The 19,035-nt window shown below is 32.2% G+C and overlaps 2 protein-coding genes across 2 annotated transcripts in view; one reads left to right on the forward strand and one right to left on the reverse strand.

Annotated features, from left to right (window-relative positions):
* LOC132728282 (protein big brother-like) overlaps positions 1-12,630 on the reverse strand; it is a 67,481-nt gene extending 54,851 nt beyond the window's left edge. The window contains exons 1-4 of the mRNA XM_060713908.1: positions 12,441-12,630; positions 12,223-12,309; positions 10,411-10,530; positions 5,619-5,735 (exon numbers count right to left, since the gene is read on the reverse strand). Coding sequence (XP_060569891.1) covers positions 5,619-5,735; positions 10,411-10,530; positions 12,223-12,309; positions 12,441-12,599 — 483 coding nt within the window. The 5' untranslated portion in view covers positions 12,600-12,630. The remainder of the gene's footprint in view (positions 1-5,618; positions 5,736-10,410; positions 10,531-12,222; positions 12,310-12,440) is intronic.
* Positions 12,631-16,016: 3,386 nt separating this feature from the next.
* LOC132728275 (phagosome assembly factor 1-like) overlaps positions 16,017-19,035 on the forward strand; it is a 39,970-nt gene continuing 36,951 nt past the window's right edge. The window contains exons 1-2 of the mRNA XM_060713895.1: positions 16,017-16,214; positions 18,667-18,749. Of these exons, the coding sequence (XP_060569878.1) occupies positions 16,151-16,214; positions 18,667-18,749 (147 nt within the window). The 5' untranslated portion in view covers positions 16,017-16,150. The remainder of the gene's footprint in view (positions 16,215-18,666; positions 18,750-19,035) is intronic.

Here is a 19,035-nt window from a genome sequence, read left to right on the forward strand (position 1 = left end):
CATAAAATTTTATGGACTTTAGGTGTCATTCAACTATTTAAAAATCATCCCCTTTCAGCTTTAAATAAAGAAAAAACAAACTGTAAACTGTATTTAGCAAAACTACATTGAATGGTACACGAGCATGTATAGTTTGAAAGAATAAGACGATCAAATAGATTTACCATCGAGAGAACGTTTATTCAGCAAAGTTGCAGCAGTTGAGAGGATATCATAATCTATCTTTTCTTTTATGAAGAATACCATCAATCTAACTCAAAATCCTATTCATGAAAACTGATCACCTATTTCATGGCTTAATTTTTTATGTAAAGTAAATCGTTTCTACGTTATTGTAATCGAAATTGATCAATTTTATACGAGACTATCGTAAAACACTTTGACACGAAATGAATCCAAATGTAACCACATATTCTATAAAAACTGATACACCAAAAAACTATTATTAAACTGGTTACCTATTGAATATGTGCATTAAACTGATTATTTTATTAATTTTTTATCAGTATGTTTTTATAGCAGAAAAGTAACTTGACCCATGTCTTTTTATAAGGATTTTATTTGCATGCAAAAAGTTTTCGTCTCTGCCTTTAAAGAAAACAACTCTATTCATCTATTAATGAGAAGCAAATTTAAACTGCTTTTGAATTATTTAAAATACTTATTATAAAAAAAATGTTCCCTGCATTTTTATATACAAAATAGTGTATGCAAATATAAACTTTACAGGAAAATGATATTCATCTCATATTCATTAAATGAATAACCATCTAAAAATTATGATAAGATCACTAATTACAGTCATTTATATTATTTGATAATACTCTGAATTGTTTTTGTCTTATATAGGTAATAAATCATCATACATTTTTCAAAACAAAATATACATTATCACCAGAAAAAAACCATGCATCATAATACTGTCAAGCAAGCCTCAAAACAGTCCCATATAAATAAGGATTAACCTTCCAAAAAGGACTAGCATTTTAAACAGCAGAGCCACTCTTAATAGAGCAAAAACACCATTGCAATTAAAAAACTAATTATTTTCAAAATAAATTAAAAAAATCTTAACCCATCTATTTTCTCATCTGCCAAAAAAAAAATGTAAGTAAAAGATTATACATTATCCTAACCAGTATTTAAAGAACCCAAAGAGACCTGAGCAAAACTTGAGAGTTTTAAAAGTCACTGCAAGTAGAAATACATTAACAGTGCAGTTTGCAATGCAGTTATTGATCCAGTTAACAGCCTGGGGAAGACACTACTGGAAAAGCCACTGCAAAAGGACAACAAATGCAACCAAAATGCAACATCTTTATATGACTCAATTTGAACTCTCCTTTTACTTTCTTCTTTATCCAAAAGCAGAAATGAAGAATTATTGATAACAATTTAATGACTATTACAAATCACTGTTTTTTCCTTTTAAGCTTAATGAATATGTAACTGCTTTGATATTGCAACAGCTGAGAGTGGTTTTACAAGACTTTGGCTTGCTCCCAGAGGCTGGCTGAATTAAGGACTACACTTGAAGCATTAAATAAACAGGCTAAATGTGCAATTTAGCACTTAACTCCTGTGGAGTTATAAGTTTTAATTGCTTTTAATTTGCTCTGAAGTAGAAGAACAGGCAGGCTCCCTGCATATGGCCTTGCCTTACCATTTTACAAGCATCATTAAAAGACACAAGCATATAAAATGGTCTCTGATTCAAGCAGCAGCTGATGCAATGGTTCTCCAGTCTAGTGTATTGATTTTCTTTGTCTTTTTGTTTCTTGTTAAGCAGGAAAAAACTTGTATTTTCCATAACATCCTGCAGAACTACTGCAGTTCCTGTTCACAGATCTGAGTTACAGACAGCTGCTATGTGATACCCTCAGTGATAGCAACAACTTTTTCTGCACCAAACATCATGTGCACATTTAAAACCATTGCAAGGTATTGCCTTTGTGCTTTGTCTTATCTTGACACCATATCACCAAAGGCAGATGTGCCCATTCTGAAGGTCAGTGAAACCCGGGCAATCGGGGCTGTAAATCAACACGCAATCACTCACAGCTTCACATCGTAATACGGTAACCATGACAAATGTATCGATGCAAGAGTTCATTGCAGCATCTCATTGCTAGAATTATTATATCTGCACATGTTAAGCAAAGGAAAAGCAGCATATGGAACAGGGTAAGAAACCACAAACATGTGCCTTCTTAGCTCCATCTATAGTGGCTCTTTGTGTCAGGGTTTACACAACTGGCCATACTGGGGTCCCAGCAATGAGACATACTTTGTTTTAGTGTGGAATCGCACATCTGCAAGATGAAGCGAATCTCAGAAACACACATGAATCATCCTTGAAATACAGGATTTCTACCACTTTCTCTGTTCTATATGTCACCTATAACTCTATTTCCCAGGCAAAAAAGCAGTTCAGAAGACATTATTCAATCCTCTATCTATGACCAAACTACAGAGAACAGACTGTTTTAATCAGTGTTCAAGTTCTCAAACTTAATGATAGAGAGGCACTCTGAGAAATTTGTTTTTTGACTTAAAAACAGAGGGAGATAGAAAAGGGATGAAAATGGGATGTGGAATCTTGTGAAATATGCTATCACCAACTTAAACAAAGCTTCATCATTTTAACATCAATTAGTTAAGAGGTTCTCAGATGCATTTTAAGCTCACACATGCTGTGGTTTAACAGATTCTGTCCCATCTCTGCATTAATCTCTAAATATTGGTTTTAAAGGTGTGAAAACAACTGCTTGCCTCTGCTGAGTTTGCCCACATTCCACACGGAGAGAAAACCTAACTTCACTGTGAATGTCTTCAAAATGACAGAAAATAAAACCATTTAAGACTTCTTAACAAACTTAATGTTCAAACTATTTAATTCATTCAAAATTAGTAATGTGTGAAGTTGTTTTATTAGCCATTTCGTGATATCAAATATTTAGAAGGGGGTTTTTCTTTATCAATTATTCAGTTTACAACAGCACCATATTTAAGCAGTAAAAGATTACAGTATTTCCTGAATGTATAATTATCAAAACAACTACTCCTAATTGTTTTATTTAATGTCCGCACAGGTTTAAAGTAAATATGAACATATTTCATCGATTTTAGCTATTTTTCAATTTCAAATTTGGTGCTAAAACAACTTTATGACACCTTCAATGTGAAGAGTTAAAAACAAGGGAGAGCAGCTGCAGTTTTCCAATATTTGCATCAATGTGCAGGCAACATGTAACCACTGCATTTACCCACGTTCACTGCATGCTAGATTAATCTAACTGAGGAGCACATACTTGCAAACAAAAAAGATGATTTCAACTATTTATCTGTTTAAGATGATTTTATAAAAGTTAATCCAACTAGCAAAATGAAAATAATTTTCCACATGAGAGAGTTTATTATGAGGAGTTGCATTGCAGCCTTTAGGCCTACACTTCTATGCATTATGTTTAATTCAAACAAACAAAAAATTAATATTATACCATAGACATCAGTTCAGCACCCACTTAAAGCTGATTTTTTTTTTCAAATTGTTTCTATGAAACTTTAAAGGGAAATTTTATCATATTTATCAAAAGCCTCATTTTTTTAAGGAATATAAACTTTGTAAACATGGTATGTTATGTAACGATGTTATAATGAATAAACATTCAAATCAATGTCTGGTTTTCGTTTGTATTTCATTTTCTTTTTTAAGCTGTTAACAGTTCAGAATATTCTTTTTCACCAATCAATTTTATAACACATAATAAAATCTATTTGCGTTGATATTATTTTAAATAATTAACATACCTATTAAAATAATTACGTAAACTTTATTTAAAACTTAGGCTGCAAGTGGCAACAGATATTTCATATGTGACAAGTGCAGATCAAGGTCAGCTGGCACATCAATGCCATCTTATCATGGTCTGCATTGGTTGCTTTTAGTCAGTAATTTTTTTAAGAATATTGATGGTTTTGTGTAGATAAAGGGAGGGACCAGTCCATTGTGTTAAAAGTTTTTTAGCTACAATGTGACAAAAGTATAAGGCTTTGCTCTGCTACTCTTTAGTCTGCGTCTAAGCACTTGTGTCACATTAGCAAACATCATGATCATAATAGGGCTTGAACCTTCCTTTCCTGTGCTGAGAGGCAGACAATTTGACCTCTAGCCAACCTCTCTCTCTCTATATATATATATAATATTATGAACTGGGTACATTGCATGGACTGAGTATCAATTTTAATTCAATACTTTTGATTTCTAAGGCCGAATATTCAAAATACCTTCTTATTTTTCTAGTATCACATTGATTCTTTTAAAACAACCACTTTTACTTTCATATCTCTAGAAAAATGTTATTTTTAAGAAAAATTTGTATTAAAGGACAGTATTATAGTTTCTTGATTAAGTGACACCTAAAGTTATACTGCATATATATCTATAGAAGAGTTACATTTTCAAGTTTACATTTATTACAATTATATCACAGTGTGATTTAAGACTTTGTAAAATCTTAAAATAAAGTCATATATCAACATAGCTATTGAAAGAGACATATTTTTCAATCTGTATTGTTTTTTTCTTAACCCGCAGAATGTCAATATAGTAACAGAATACCCATTCATACTGTATTCCAAAAGAAAATTTACCCCCACCAGCTGGTAACTTCCAGCTAAGTTTTGACAATCATTGGTTTCACTTTCTTTAAAAATTCTTAAATGATCACTTTTATACCGTTACATTACATGAAAGCGGAAAAAAAAATACAGAGAAAAATAGAAAACATTATACATATTCATCCTTTTCAAATGGATGCCAATATAAAATTTTCTAAATTTTTAGCATCATATTTTTTTTATATGTATATATTTAAGTTAAATAAGACTTCAGCTAGCTTACATATTCAGATCACTGGGGCCTTACTAAGTGTCTATTCTAGGAGGTGGATGGGGGATTCACTCATATTTTTGAGAATTCCCCCCTATTTTTTCACAGAGAGGGAATTTTTACAAAGAGAAAGAATTTTAAGGGAAAAAATTCAACAGATGTAATAAATTAACACTTTTCGATAAACCCCCCCCTATTTTTCAAATCCTTGAATAGACACTGCTTACTGATGTTGGTTCGAATCCCACCAGGTTCTCGGATGGCTTTTATGAATGGAAGCCAACGTGTTAGCTAATGAAAACTCTGAGGCACTGGTCTATCAAGTACCAGCATGTGTCTGACTAATGTTTGATGGTGTACTCTAGGTTTTCCTCCAATAGTAAAGCTTGAAAGTCATCATTTGACATTTTGACAAACTATGTTTTGACTTAAAATCAAACAAAATATATTTGAGCTGTGTCATGACAAAACCAACATAATGGGCTTGGGATTACCAGCATGGATCCAGATCAGCCTGCGCTTCTGTGCAGTCTGATCAGGATCCATGCTGTTCGCTTACCAACCCTATTAAAAGTAGAGAAACTATTAGCGAACACCAAGGATCCTGATCAGACTGCGCGAATGCGCAGGCTGGTCTGGATCGATGCTGGTCGCAAATGCACTATGTTGGTTTTGTCATGAGGCGGATCATTTTACAAAACAAGACAATTAGTAAATGATTACTTACCATTGCCCTTTCGGCATCATACTCTATGCTGCCTATCCCGTCTAATCTAGTTAAATCTACCCATCCTTTCCATATTACACATACACCATTGAGTATAAACTGTGATTTTAAATGTACCTGAAATTAAATAAGATCATATTTATTATATAATTGTATTGAATATTTCACAAGTCCCACCATGAATAATAGCCAAAGAAATTAGTAAAAACTTGTCTTTATTGCCATGCTAAGTTAGCCTAACCCAGCACTGACACAGCACCCAGGGATAAGAGAAAGGGGAGTGGGGGAGGGGGTATTACTTATTCCTGATGTAAAGGGGATTGGGGAGGGGGGGGTATTTTTTTTTATTACTGATGTTTTATCTTTAAAGTGTTGGTTTCATTTTCCTAGCTCTACAATGTAATTGAAACTGAATCAAGATGATATTAATTTGCATTCAGATAAATAAGTTTATATATAAAAAAAACAACAACAAAAACGAACAGCACTGTTTGACTATGTATGTTATGTTTTCTAGGTCCACATAGAAAGTTTTAAGCAGGAAGATTATTTTTCAAAAGTAGACATTACAAACTAGATATATGATCTTACAATTGCATGGTTGAGTATTGATGTATCAAGCACAAAAACTGTATTTACAGTATTGTGACATAATTCGCAGGCAATAATTTCTTACTTTACTTTTTTTTAAATTACAAAGCATGTTTAAAAAATCTAATCAATAAACAATTATGTTGCAAATAATGCTATTTTTGTTAACGGTTTTAAAAATATTCCGCTTCTTTCTTTCTTCGTCGTTGTTGTTGTTCTTTTTCACCAGCCTAAATACGTTACTTTTTCCCCCGCCTACAACATTACAAGATCAAAGACTAACAAAGCTATTGTCGACTGCTGTTATTCATTTATGCTGTTAGACGTCTTCTTGTAAAACCTTAATCAGTTTTATAGAATCAATTGCTTACTAGACCTAAATCTATGCAAAGCTTCAATATTTATGCACGTTTTGCGCGTGCCAACGTAATATACACGCTGTCACACTTAAAAGTTATCGCGTGAAATGCACGCTACTGTACTGTAAAAGTTTCTTGAGTTGGAAAATTGTAATCGTGTATCTTTATCAAATTTATTAATTTAAACAATAATATATTTCTAAGATCTTATTTCATTAGCTTCTAATTTTATTTGAAAATGAGAACAGATTATATTTTTTGGCCATGGGGGCTCGTAAAAATTACATATTCATGTTGAATACTCGCGAGGATCAAATAAATTTGTTCAATGCATTGTGTAAGTGTTAAGTATCAATTCATTACTTGTTCATCTCTATGTAAAAATAACATTTCACCAATTACATTTCTTAAATTTAAAACCTTGTCGCGTCAATGATGAAATCATTAACTTTTTGAAAAATCACATAATTAGATATAGATCTATCAATCTATTAATCTTGTATGTTGTTTTAAAGTCGTCATGTGTTTAACAACAATATTTGAATAAATATGCCTTACATAATAAAAAAAAATTTTTTTAGTAAAATAATTGAAAGTAATATTAATGACACATTATATAGTTCTATCGGGGTATAATATTTCAACTAGAATTTTCCTGCTAATGGAACACCTTTTGTACTTAAAAGTTTACATATGATTTAACCTAAAGTTCGTCGACACAAAGGTTATACTACAAACATTAATTAATCTTTTCTGAGTAACGCACATTTATTTATTTTTGTTCAGCTATTTTATTTAAGACTATTCCATATTGTGTTTAAGCTCACTAAATGACATACTCGTATTCTGTCTAGAAATAAATCGTTACAGTTTCAGATGCTAAAAGGTATACAATTGTTTATGTATATATGATCAAGGTAATAAAGGTGGATGATAAAACATAAGCCTGTGTAAAATTAGTTCAATGGGTTAGTATCAGGTGACTATACTATGATATTGGCATCATCTTTATGCGGAGGAGTGTTTGTGAAAACTACCGCGGTAATGTATACAGTACACTAATCTTAGTCATGTATGCATTTCGCAACAATCTATGTAAATTGGTGGTTATTTGGTTCAGGTTTTACTACTGATATCATTTAGTACAGATGAGTTGTGCTGCATTTCATTAAATGTAAACAACAAATCAAAACGATGCTTGATTATTATTTACTGCTACATTCAGGTTCCAGTACATTTATTACAACGATTTAAGAAAGAACAGAAGAAGAAAAAAATAATCGATTTAAGAACAATTTGTAGGAGTTAATATTAAGCAGTTGAAGCAAATATTGCAAAAACGTCGTCGACAAAATACTGTTGACGTTTTAAATACTTGTTTTCTGTCGGGTTTGTTATCAAGAGTCGTCAAGTAATTAAAATTAATTGCTTTCAGAGGTCATAACATATTGCCTTTTTTCAAGTCCAGATGTAAGGGGCATGTCAATTTATTCAAAAAGAATTGACGGGAAAAAATGACTAACAAGTCAAAAGGGCGAATCAAAGGTTATGTTAATTCCTTAAGGAACAGTTATATTGCGCAACCCTTATTAGTGATAACAATTCGATGAATAACCTTGAATAGTCTAGCACGTGCGTTCATTCACTCTTTTCATTGTCCGTAGACTTCCTGTAGGGTTATTAACTTTCTGACAGTTGTTATTCGATCAATTAAAGTTCTTCTCAGTGATCTATGGCGGAAAATGTTTCATTTCTCAATATGGTCACAGTTGCTTCATAATAGGTTGAAGCATAAACAGCGGCACGGTTGACTGGGTACTTAGCTGGTGATTGAACTTGAGGTGAAAATAGGAAGTACATTTTTTCTCGAACATTATTCTTAAAGAAACAACAATTAGTAAATAAATCAAGTGTGGTGATACGCATTCTAAGTTTTTTTGTCATAAATAAGTTTGAGCTCCAATTTAATTTTAATTGATATTGATATTCTGCCTAATTGAAAAAAGCTTCTGAAGTCTGATCTCAACATGATAAGGAACCCAAAGCAAAATAACGCACAAAAAGAAAACACAATCGTATTGGAATGACGGTATTATTATCCGGACGTCACGCAGCGCAGTACTTTTTTACTGTAAAAAGACCAAACTTGATTATGTTTGTGCGCTATCGAACAGATTTTTACCTCCAAATTTAACAATTGGGCAAAACTGCAATTTCAACTCGAGCGGCCTTTTACGCAACATGGAGGCGTCATTAGACACGATGAAAAACGTGGGCTATTCAATCGAGCGGCAGTCATTTAAAAAGTAATTCAAGGGTCATGTTTGGTAAGTGATCAATTAGAGTGGGTTCCTAAAGTTTGCATCATGTCACACTTTATTCATTATTATTAAACATTTCCGACTGACCGCGCGCACAGACTTAAAAATTATCGTTTATTTAAAAACAGCGTTCTGCCTATTTCTAATTCCGACATTTTTTTTAAATTTCTCTCATTCTGTATTAGTGATCGCGATAAAAGCGTATTAATTACTGATTGATTGCAAGTTTAATCAAAGTCTAAATCCGAAAAGTATCGATTTTCTACTAAAAGGTTGGTTTCTTGACCTTTCTTCAACCCATTCGTCTTAAGTAACTTACTAGAAGCATTTTTTATGTGGGACTATTCATACAGTTCGACAGTTTCATTAACAGAATGAAAATGAAACAATTAAACCATCAATAAATTTTCCATTGACACCTGGAATTCATAAGCATTTAAGAATCCAGAATGAGATTTTATTCATGAAACTACGAAAATATCGACATAGCAAAACTGTAACATTCTTAAGGGACGCAACCGCTATAAAATTATAAAAGTCTGATATAGAGTTATCCTTTTCAGGCTGGATACGAAACATAGACAGGAACAAAAGTTGAGAAGATAATTATTTCCAATATTCACCAACACGGAAGGTTTACAAGGTCAATAAGCTCCCGATTACTATGATAGCAGTGTCACGAAATTACTCGTAGGTGTGTATAAAAGCGCAGGTGAGATGATCACGTGCACGGATATGTATACTAATGCCTCAAATTATCAAATATACTTTTTGAACTGTGAATACACTACGAGGAGGTTCTAAAAAATCGGTAAAGACACGAAAAATAATTAAACCTTTGTCGAAAAATGGGAAAGGGGGACATTTATTATTTTGCAATACATGTTGTAAAGATATTGTAAAGATATGAGACCGTTATAAATTGTTACAGTTAGATGATATATTTATTTGTATACAAATTACATAATGATGTTGTTGTTTTTTTTTGTCATAAGTTTCGTGATAAAAGAGTTCGTGTAGAACGGTTATATTTCTTCCCTTCGTATCAGAGGTGTCACTTCTGTTCCGGAATAAAAAAAAATGCCCCGGCGTTGACGATTGAAATAAAATGGACGTGGATGTACTTATAAATTACCTTTTCGTAAACAAAACATATTTACGACCCAAACGTATTTAGATATTTCAGTGATGTATTCATACGCAAACACTTTCACTGAAGCGTTTAAATAACAACACGTAATAAAATAGTTTCTTAATCACAAAGAGTCTTTTGTTTCTTTTTGCCTCATCAAGGAGAATATATGCATTCTACACTTTCGGTGCGTTCTTGTATAGTATATTGATACTTGTATATATTTATTCGAGACATGTTGTTGTTTTCTCAAACCATTGGGAATATAAAACACGAGTATCTTGTACGCATTTTAAGTTTGCGAGCATTTTGAGTTTGCGACGTCCCTTTTTGAAAATTAAACGTTAAATTTTATTCAAAGTTAAGCGTGTATGATAGGTTGTACTTACTTTCCCTGGTTCTCGATCGAAATTTACAAATTCAGGAGTCGGTACACGGTCATCGGGATTTTCTGACCAAGCATTTGGCGTGAACTGTAACTGTAAGTTGATTCCTGTTGCAACGAACGCCTGTTAATGGAATGAAAATGATTGTTAGTAATTATTAAATAACCAATAAATACAAGACTTTTAAGTCACTCTAGGAAACGCTGAAAATCAGCGTCTTAACAAAAAAAAATAAAATAACACGCATCGTGAAAATCAAAACGCAATGTTATGACCGACGTAATTTCTAATTTATGTTTTACACGTTATTTCTCGGCAAAATACACTTTTATTTGAACTTTCAGTAAACGTTTTTTTAAGCATTCTGATAAAAATGGTTTTACTTTTACATCAATGGTCGAAAAAAGTAACGTTTTAAAAACAAAACGGGGTTGAAGAAAAGTCAATCTTTTGACTATTATGGCTGATTCAGTCCAACATGACGGCGGAAAAAATAAGCATGGAAATAAAACCAACTCGTGCGTACATGACATTTAGCAAATAGGTCAATATTTAGTTATTATTATATATATATTATAAACCTTTGAACGAATATGATAAAATGATACAATATACTTTTTATTTAAAAATAATACATTGTCATAAAATTGATCTTTAAAATACAAATTTAAAATTATCGCATTTGAATTTCACGAAAATATCATCTTTTGAAAATATTACGATTTCAAAAAAAAAATCATTCTTGTGCCACTTAATACATATACTTTGCTTTGTTCAGCAGTTCAACGGGTTATTTACGTATAAAGATTAAATATAACTTTGGCATCCTCAGATCACCAATGGTCGTCATAATTTTGGACATATAGTATTCGTAACAAAATAATAATAATAATAATAATAATAATAATAATAATAATAATACCTGTAAGTGAAATAGAAGATAAATTAATTTACACGACTCCATACAACCCGAATGAGAATATCATTTTTCACTTAACAATACTTACAATTCATAGTAATGTAATACGTGCTTACTTTAATTAAGGAACAATATGTCAGTTAAGTACACAATTCTGGATAACACCTACATAATTTGGTATCTTTATACAGAATGACTTCGCACTATGAAACTACTTATTAATTCATTCATTCGCGTTTTAAACAAAGGGCTTCTTTAACGTGTATAAAATAATATCTCACTATTTATAGTTTTTGATTATATACTGCAAGTTAGAGATTTTACATTTATTAAATATATATAGTTTATATCACTCTATAATAGCAAGCATTATATAGGTGAAATAATGATTGACAACATAATCTAATATAAGTCATTAACTAATATGTTAAGACGTTTATCAGCGTATACATGTTTTATCAAACGTATCCACGACAAACGCGGAAATAAGACGTGATATGAAAATACATCTTCAAGGAAATGAATGACTTCTAAGTATTATTCACGGTAATTATATATATGTATATCAATGATAAAACTAGAAGTTATCTTAACTTCTTTGAAAATGTTATAATAAACAGATAAATATATCTCTCTTTAAATGTAGGCGACTCGATGCAGGTTTCATGTTAACAGAAAAAAAAAACTTCCGTGAAGAAAAAACTGTACTTTTTTAACTTTGAAACAATACGCCAAAATCTCTACGAAAACAAATCCGGACAAAATATAGAGAAGGTATGAAAAGCTGTATTTAAACGACTTGACAATCCTGTACGTTACTCATGATTATTATACCATGACATACCTAAGTACGTTTAACATTGTAATACAACGAATAGCTTTTAAAAAGTACCTACCAGGTCAGCATGGCCTTCACGACATTCTGTTTGAAATCTCAGCTGCCTCTCTTCTATAGGTCGGTCTTTAAATCCAGTATATTTTATCTGAAAAGAAAAGTAATCCATAGAACATATATAAAATACACTTTAAACACTTATACACACTATGTATATTCCAACGTAGAAAACTGCACTTCCGGGTGAATAAGATAATGAAAACTTAACAAGAAAACTACCTCTCCCTCTCTGGAAAGTTTTCTAAATAGTTCGTCATTATCAAATTTCGATCTCTGGTCAGGTACCACTTTTGGCATGACTCTATGACAGTTTTTAGTGACTTCTCCCAACAGTACGTCCGTTTCAAATGGTAACATGCTTAAACTGAGACTTTTCATTCAAGCAACTGTACAATAATACCGCATGACTCGTGTTAACTCACCTCGCCGCTGATTGGCTGTTGAAAATATTTCGTGAATGTTCGGATAATCACCGGAATGGAACGAAGAACCATATATGGGAACGTTCGGTAAAATCCGTTTGCTACGGAGATGATGCGATCTGACGTCACACGTAAATCGTCCAATAGTCGTTCACATGTAAATCAGCGGTAAGGAATGTAATTATGGTCTCCCGTATAAGGTAATTTACTACGTCACAACTAATTAATTATTCATGAGATTGCCTTATAGGGATGGTTTGACCCAGATAGCGTGAGAAAAAACTTTTACTACGCTAGGTAATCCCGTACTATGTAGTAAAAGCGTGGTATTTCTAATGGGTTAAAATGTAAACAACCTTGTGTTGTTTATAGAAATCCCTTTCAAAATTAGAAATGTGATCAAAAGCAACATATTTTAAGCATAATTGAATTCGGATGCATTTAAACACAAAGGTGTGTTAGATGTTCAATTATAAACTTGTTATTGTTTATTACTTTCTGTGATCGGCTTTTGTTTTTTCATTTGTTCCAAAATCGTGACATGAGATTGCGAAATGAAACCATTTGTTACTAATTGCTCGAAGATATTTTGATAGATATGATGGTAAGGTTAATCAAATGTTTCAAAACAATCTGTCGAAATCCCTAAGGTGTTTAAATCGAACTCGGAAAACCTATTTCAACCCACCTCATCACGTATTTAACCCTTCTTATCCAACAAACCGCATTAAAACATACTTGATCTTTAAAAACAAAACAAAACAAAAAAAAACTAAAAATAGGTTTACACTTGATAAAAGAAAACAACTAATGATCAAAATTATAAAATTGTTTATAAAGACTCAATAGTATTTTTAAAACATATTTAACATAAACATTATTAAAACATACATGTACTTTCTTTTGAAAAAAAACAACAACAAGGAAATATAGATTTACACCTGATACATAAAAAACAACTTTTGATCAAAATCATAAAATTGTTAGAAAATACTAATAGTATTTTTTTATTAATGGGCTTTAAGATGACAGTGGGCGTGTATAGAGGTTGAAACGTCTGATCACCCAGTTCATGCAATTTGATTGGTGTTTTAAAATGATTCCGACCAATGGAATTTGAGGATTTAACACGTAATTCTAAAGAGATCCCTATATCATTCATAAATAATACTGTCAGCTACAGTCGTGTGTGTCACGCTTAAAATGCAGTTTTTAGGGTGTTTTTGTTGTTGTTGTTGTTGTTGTTTTCTCGGACAGGATATATTTCACAATTACATGTCGTAGGAAAAGAAACATGTAACGCACATTGATGTAGTTTAGTATACTTTATTTGAATAATAATAATAATAATATAAAAAAAAATAATATCTAGATACGCCATTGTAAAACAACAAATAACAACATACAAACCTGATCGATGGGTACGGTACAACACCATCACATATTACTTACATAATAATTTTGCTCTACTTTATTCTACTCTAACAAACAGTTTTTATTTTATTATATTAATTTTGTATTATTACCTCAGATAGATTATAAAAACACCAACCTTTTCCTCTAGCTGTTATAGTCACGCGAGCTACCAATTGAATTAAATGGAAAATAGTTTCCAATTAATTTGAGCAACCACAGAGATATAGTATCGTACATGCAGAATCGGTTAATAAGATAAATTTTCTAACAGAACTGTGCTGAAACAAAATCAATATCAGAAATTAGAATAGCTGTTTTCTAATTTTAGACTGATGTGAGTCTATTAAGGTAAAATAGTATGACAAGATGCAGTACTGAAACTGTTACAGAATAATAAAAGCCATTTATTGTATACTGATATATGAAATATTGAGAAATATTGATGAAAATAAAATACATATTTTCATTTTTCGTGTTTTCACTTTAAAAAATAGTTTTCACTGCAGTGAAACATATTTTCCATATTTTCACTGGTGTCTTGCTGGACGACTATCGTAAAGGGGGGGGGGGGGGGGTTGGGGTCTTTCAAATGTAATGTCAAAAACACAGGCGGCAGTATCAGTGTTTGGACACCCCACCCCTATCTGCCCCTGGCCCCCTTCTACAACCCTGAAAAAAAAATTCAACACTCTTAGGCTTACTATCAGGTACCAAATACAAAACCACCGATGAAATTATATATAAAAAAAAATTTCCACTATCAAAATTATAGTTATAGACTATCTATATCTATAATTTTGATAGTGGAAAAAATGGGGTGTCCAAACACTGATACTGCCGCCTGTGGATTTAACGGTTGAAACGTTAACTAATTAATCCATCACAAATAAAGTCAGACTGCATAAGGAGGGTCTTTCAAATAGAATGTATTCGAAAGACCCTGTTAAAAGTACATGCATTTCCAATACATTATGTTTTATGATTTATTTATTTATTTATTCATTCATTCATTCATTCATTCATTCATTCATTCATTCATTCATTCATTCATTCATTTCAATGCATGTAATATTTCAATTGCGATCCAGCCTCAAATACATCCCCAGGGACAGTAAGAGAGTCCATGGGGTTGTTACTTTTTGAACCTTTTATCTTTTACCGCGGATCAATGCCCCTAATGTTAGTAAAGGTATATGTATGTTCAACTTGAAGGGTGGGGCTTTATTTCTTATTACTTCGGATGCGGCATTTTCCGGTTGGGGTAGGGATAATATTTCCAATGTATCCTTCTTTCATAACTAACTGATGCATAATGTTCTATTAGATTGTTACTGAAAACGTACTGAAACCAAAAGGTTCTCTTCCTAGTAATGACTGGACTTTAGAAGGACACAAGTACTTATATCCCATGACCATCCACGGAAATGGCCGGAAAAGTGCGCTTTCAAGTAGTTTTTATCTTATTAATCATTTAAATTGTTCATTGCAACAAAGTTCCTAGAAGCATCATTCCTAGAAGTGGGACCCGTTTAGAGTATATTAATATATAGTTACGTATTAAGGCGTTTATTCTACCATAAATTAGTGCAAGACATGCCTTATTCGCCATCCTAGCTATATTATATCATACCTTGATATTATTGCTTCTTAAGGCTATTTTATAGTTTAAAATACAGTATTCAGTGTCCGAACATCCAAACGTTTCTAAGTTATTATCGCTTATTAGACATCACACATACTCATGGGTGAAATTAAATGTTCATTTCCATTATTAAAATACAATGATGAAAGATTTGGGGGAATTGTTTATGCGTGAAAAACTGATGTACCATATATTTATTGCAATAATTGAACTACAAAGATTTCTGTAATATACCTAATCTAATAAGAGGCTTGGCCAGCAATGTATAAGTGATGTCATTTGGCGGGATTTATGCGGATGCAAGCCTTGAATTACGCATGCGCACAATTATCAAAACAAAAAATATGGCGTCCAACAGAACTACGGAGTAAAAAATTCAGTAGAAAATTGAGTTTTATAGTCAAACAAATCACACGAAAAAGTTATTTGCACATGTATTGTTTACAAGAATGCTAGACCTTGAGGTTGTACCCGAGCGATCTCTAGGAAATGAACAATGGGAGTTTGTATTGGGTGAGTCTCAATGGTTGTCAGTGACCCAAAATTTGGTTGTCAAAAACGTAAACAAACCATTTTACCTAAGCCTAAGGTAAAAAAGATATAGAAATATGCCTAGATATTTTCTTTATAAACATGGATTATTGTCCATACTTTGTTCTTGGTCCATTATTTTCAATTTGGACACTGACACAAAGGATGATAAATTTATGAAGGTGAAGGTCCTTTGGTAAACAGCTGATGTCATGTAAAATATTTAGACATTCCACATAATTTATATAATGCAAATTTTGATCAAATCTCAAAAAGAAAAAAAAATGTTCAAATGCCTGACCAAAAAGTTTTACAAAAATCTCTTCTATGTTAAACAAAATTGCAAATACGATCGTAATCATGTTAACGGTAGTCACAATATTTCGACTGCAAGACTGACCAAATTAACAAAATTATATTTGCTCGTCACAATAAAACCAACATAGTGCGTATGCAACCGGCATGGATCCAGACAAGCCTGGGCATTTGTGCAGTCCGATCAGGATCCATATTGTTTGCTTACAATCCCTATAACAAGTAGAGAAACTTATAGCGAACAGCATGGATCCTGATAAGATCCTTGCTGGTTCCAAACCCATTGTGTTGTTTTTTTTAAGACATGGCTCATATTACATAGAAGTTGGTCTTTAAGCAAAGGGGGACCATCATCTATAAATAATAAGATAAAAAATTCCTGGCGCACAATTTTTTGGACGGGTTAAGCATTTATATTTCTGCAAAAACTAATGATAGGCCTACTGTCTTGATCTCATCGATTTATCAATTTCATAAAATAAATATAAAAAAATGACAGTTCTGGCATGCCAGCAGTTCCTGTACAGAAGCAGTAACAGTATTTTTCGTTTAAACGCTTGAATTTAACTTGCATTCTTCAACAATTGATAACAAATCAAGCAGATGCCTAAATGAGACTAACTCTAAGTGTCAAGTCAGCAGTATGTATAAAAGTTTAATTTTAAATCACTTTCGCCTGTGTGTTGTCAGAACGTGACATTGTTTACTTTTGGGGATTCCGTCCTTGTGCGCATGCGCAAAAATACTTTAATTACATGTGAGGCCAGTTACAGGGTTTTCCTCTAATAAGTAGGCAATGCGATGAAAACTTGTTTAATTATCAGAATTTTTACCTATATTACTATATTTAATAATTTTTTACTTTAATTTGTAAAATATCATGAATACAAGCACGCCATTGCATGTGAATGCGTTGCATAACAGTACCGGGTAATAGATACTGGTCAGCGTTAGTCTACGCTCTATTTCCTGAATTACATCTATTTCCTCTCGGAATGGTCTGTCCAACAATTATAAATGAAAAATAGTTCAGATATACAATGTAGCAACATTGTATAATTATAATCAGTTATATTTTATGTATGGGAACTACTTCTCTTCATACAAAATAATGTATTATTTTGGAACCTCATATGAGGCCTCATATCTAAGGATTATTCTATGTTTACAACATAATGGAATTTCCATGATTTGTGTGACAAGCCAAATATCAGGGCTTTTTTTCACAGATTTGGGAAGTAGCCCAGCCCTTATTTTAGGGGAAAAATTATAAGGTATATTTGCAAAAGGGGAAGAAAAAACTTGATGTTAATTCAATTTTTGGGGAAAACTGCATGATTTTAAAGAATTTTTTAATGGGGAAGCAGCCCTATACCGGCCCCTGTTATAGAAGGGAAAAAGGCCCTGAATATTGATGTGTAACATTCATTTTTTTGGTGAGTGAGCTTAATAAAAAAAACATTTAAGTACTACGATTTTTATATGGGAACTGCTAGCAAGCCAGTATATATACTCAGGAAAGTATACAAGTCACTCTACTATCCATTTGATGTTCTAATAACTATATGTGTATTAAGTCATCAATCATTCTCTGGCTGTTTTGATTGTGATCAGTACACATTTATCAAAGATTTCGAAATATATATTGACAGGATTGGACAGAAAATAACCAAACATTGAGTGTTGCAGACACCTGCATCTTTATTTTAATTTTTTAACTTTTCTTAGTGACATGCTGACTGTCTATGTCCTCACGGAGGGTTTGACAGAAAAGAAAGAGAGATAGATCTTGACGTTGGAACACCATATCCCGTTAACGGAAGCCCTGGTTTTGCATGCTTCTTTCAAGTTGTGATGTCATTACTTTGGTTTTAATGTACATGTAGGAAAAAAATCATAAGTTATTAAGTATTATAAATAATCGTAAGATCAAATTAGGTCTTGGTGTGGTGGAGAATTAAAATATTACGTTATTTTGGCACATTCCCGTCCCCAAAATGTATGTTTCCCAAACATTAAAAAAATCCCTAAGTAATTGCGCAGTTTATTGCAAGATGATTTTACATTTTCTCAACTAATTTTGTGAAATTTTTTATAAAATGTATTGTGTATGTTGTAGGTATGCCGTTTTACCAAGCAGTGAATATATTAAAAAGACAGGATCGAGTGATCAAAGGAGTTCAAGTATGGTACAGCAATCAGGTATTGTTTATTTTAGATTAGTTTCCTCACTTTGTGATGTGTGAGAGAGGAAAGTTCATGTTTGCGCTTGACTGTACGATTTAGTCGCAAGTGGAGAGCACGAGTGACTTAATTGTCAAGTTAATCACAAACATGGACATAGCTATTTAGCACACATTAATATGGTCTTTTCCTCTTGTCCATTCCAGTGTTGTTTTGTTTTAGTAGCCTTTGGGATCTATATTGCATGGTTCTCTGCTTTAAGGTAAAGTTTGTTACTGAAATTTTTACTCAACTCTTCCATGTA

Source organism: Ruditapes philippinarum, unplaced genomic scaffold (genome assembly GCF_026571515.1).
Source record: "Ruditapes philippinarum isolate M1 unplaced genomic scaffold, ASM2657151v2 ctg4407_1_1_1_1, whole genome shotgun sequence".
NCBI classification, from domain to species: Eukaryota; Metazoa; Mollusca; class Bivalvia; order Venerida; family Veneridae; genus Ruditapes; species Ruditapes philippinarum.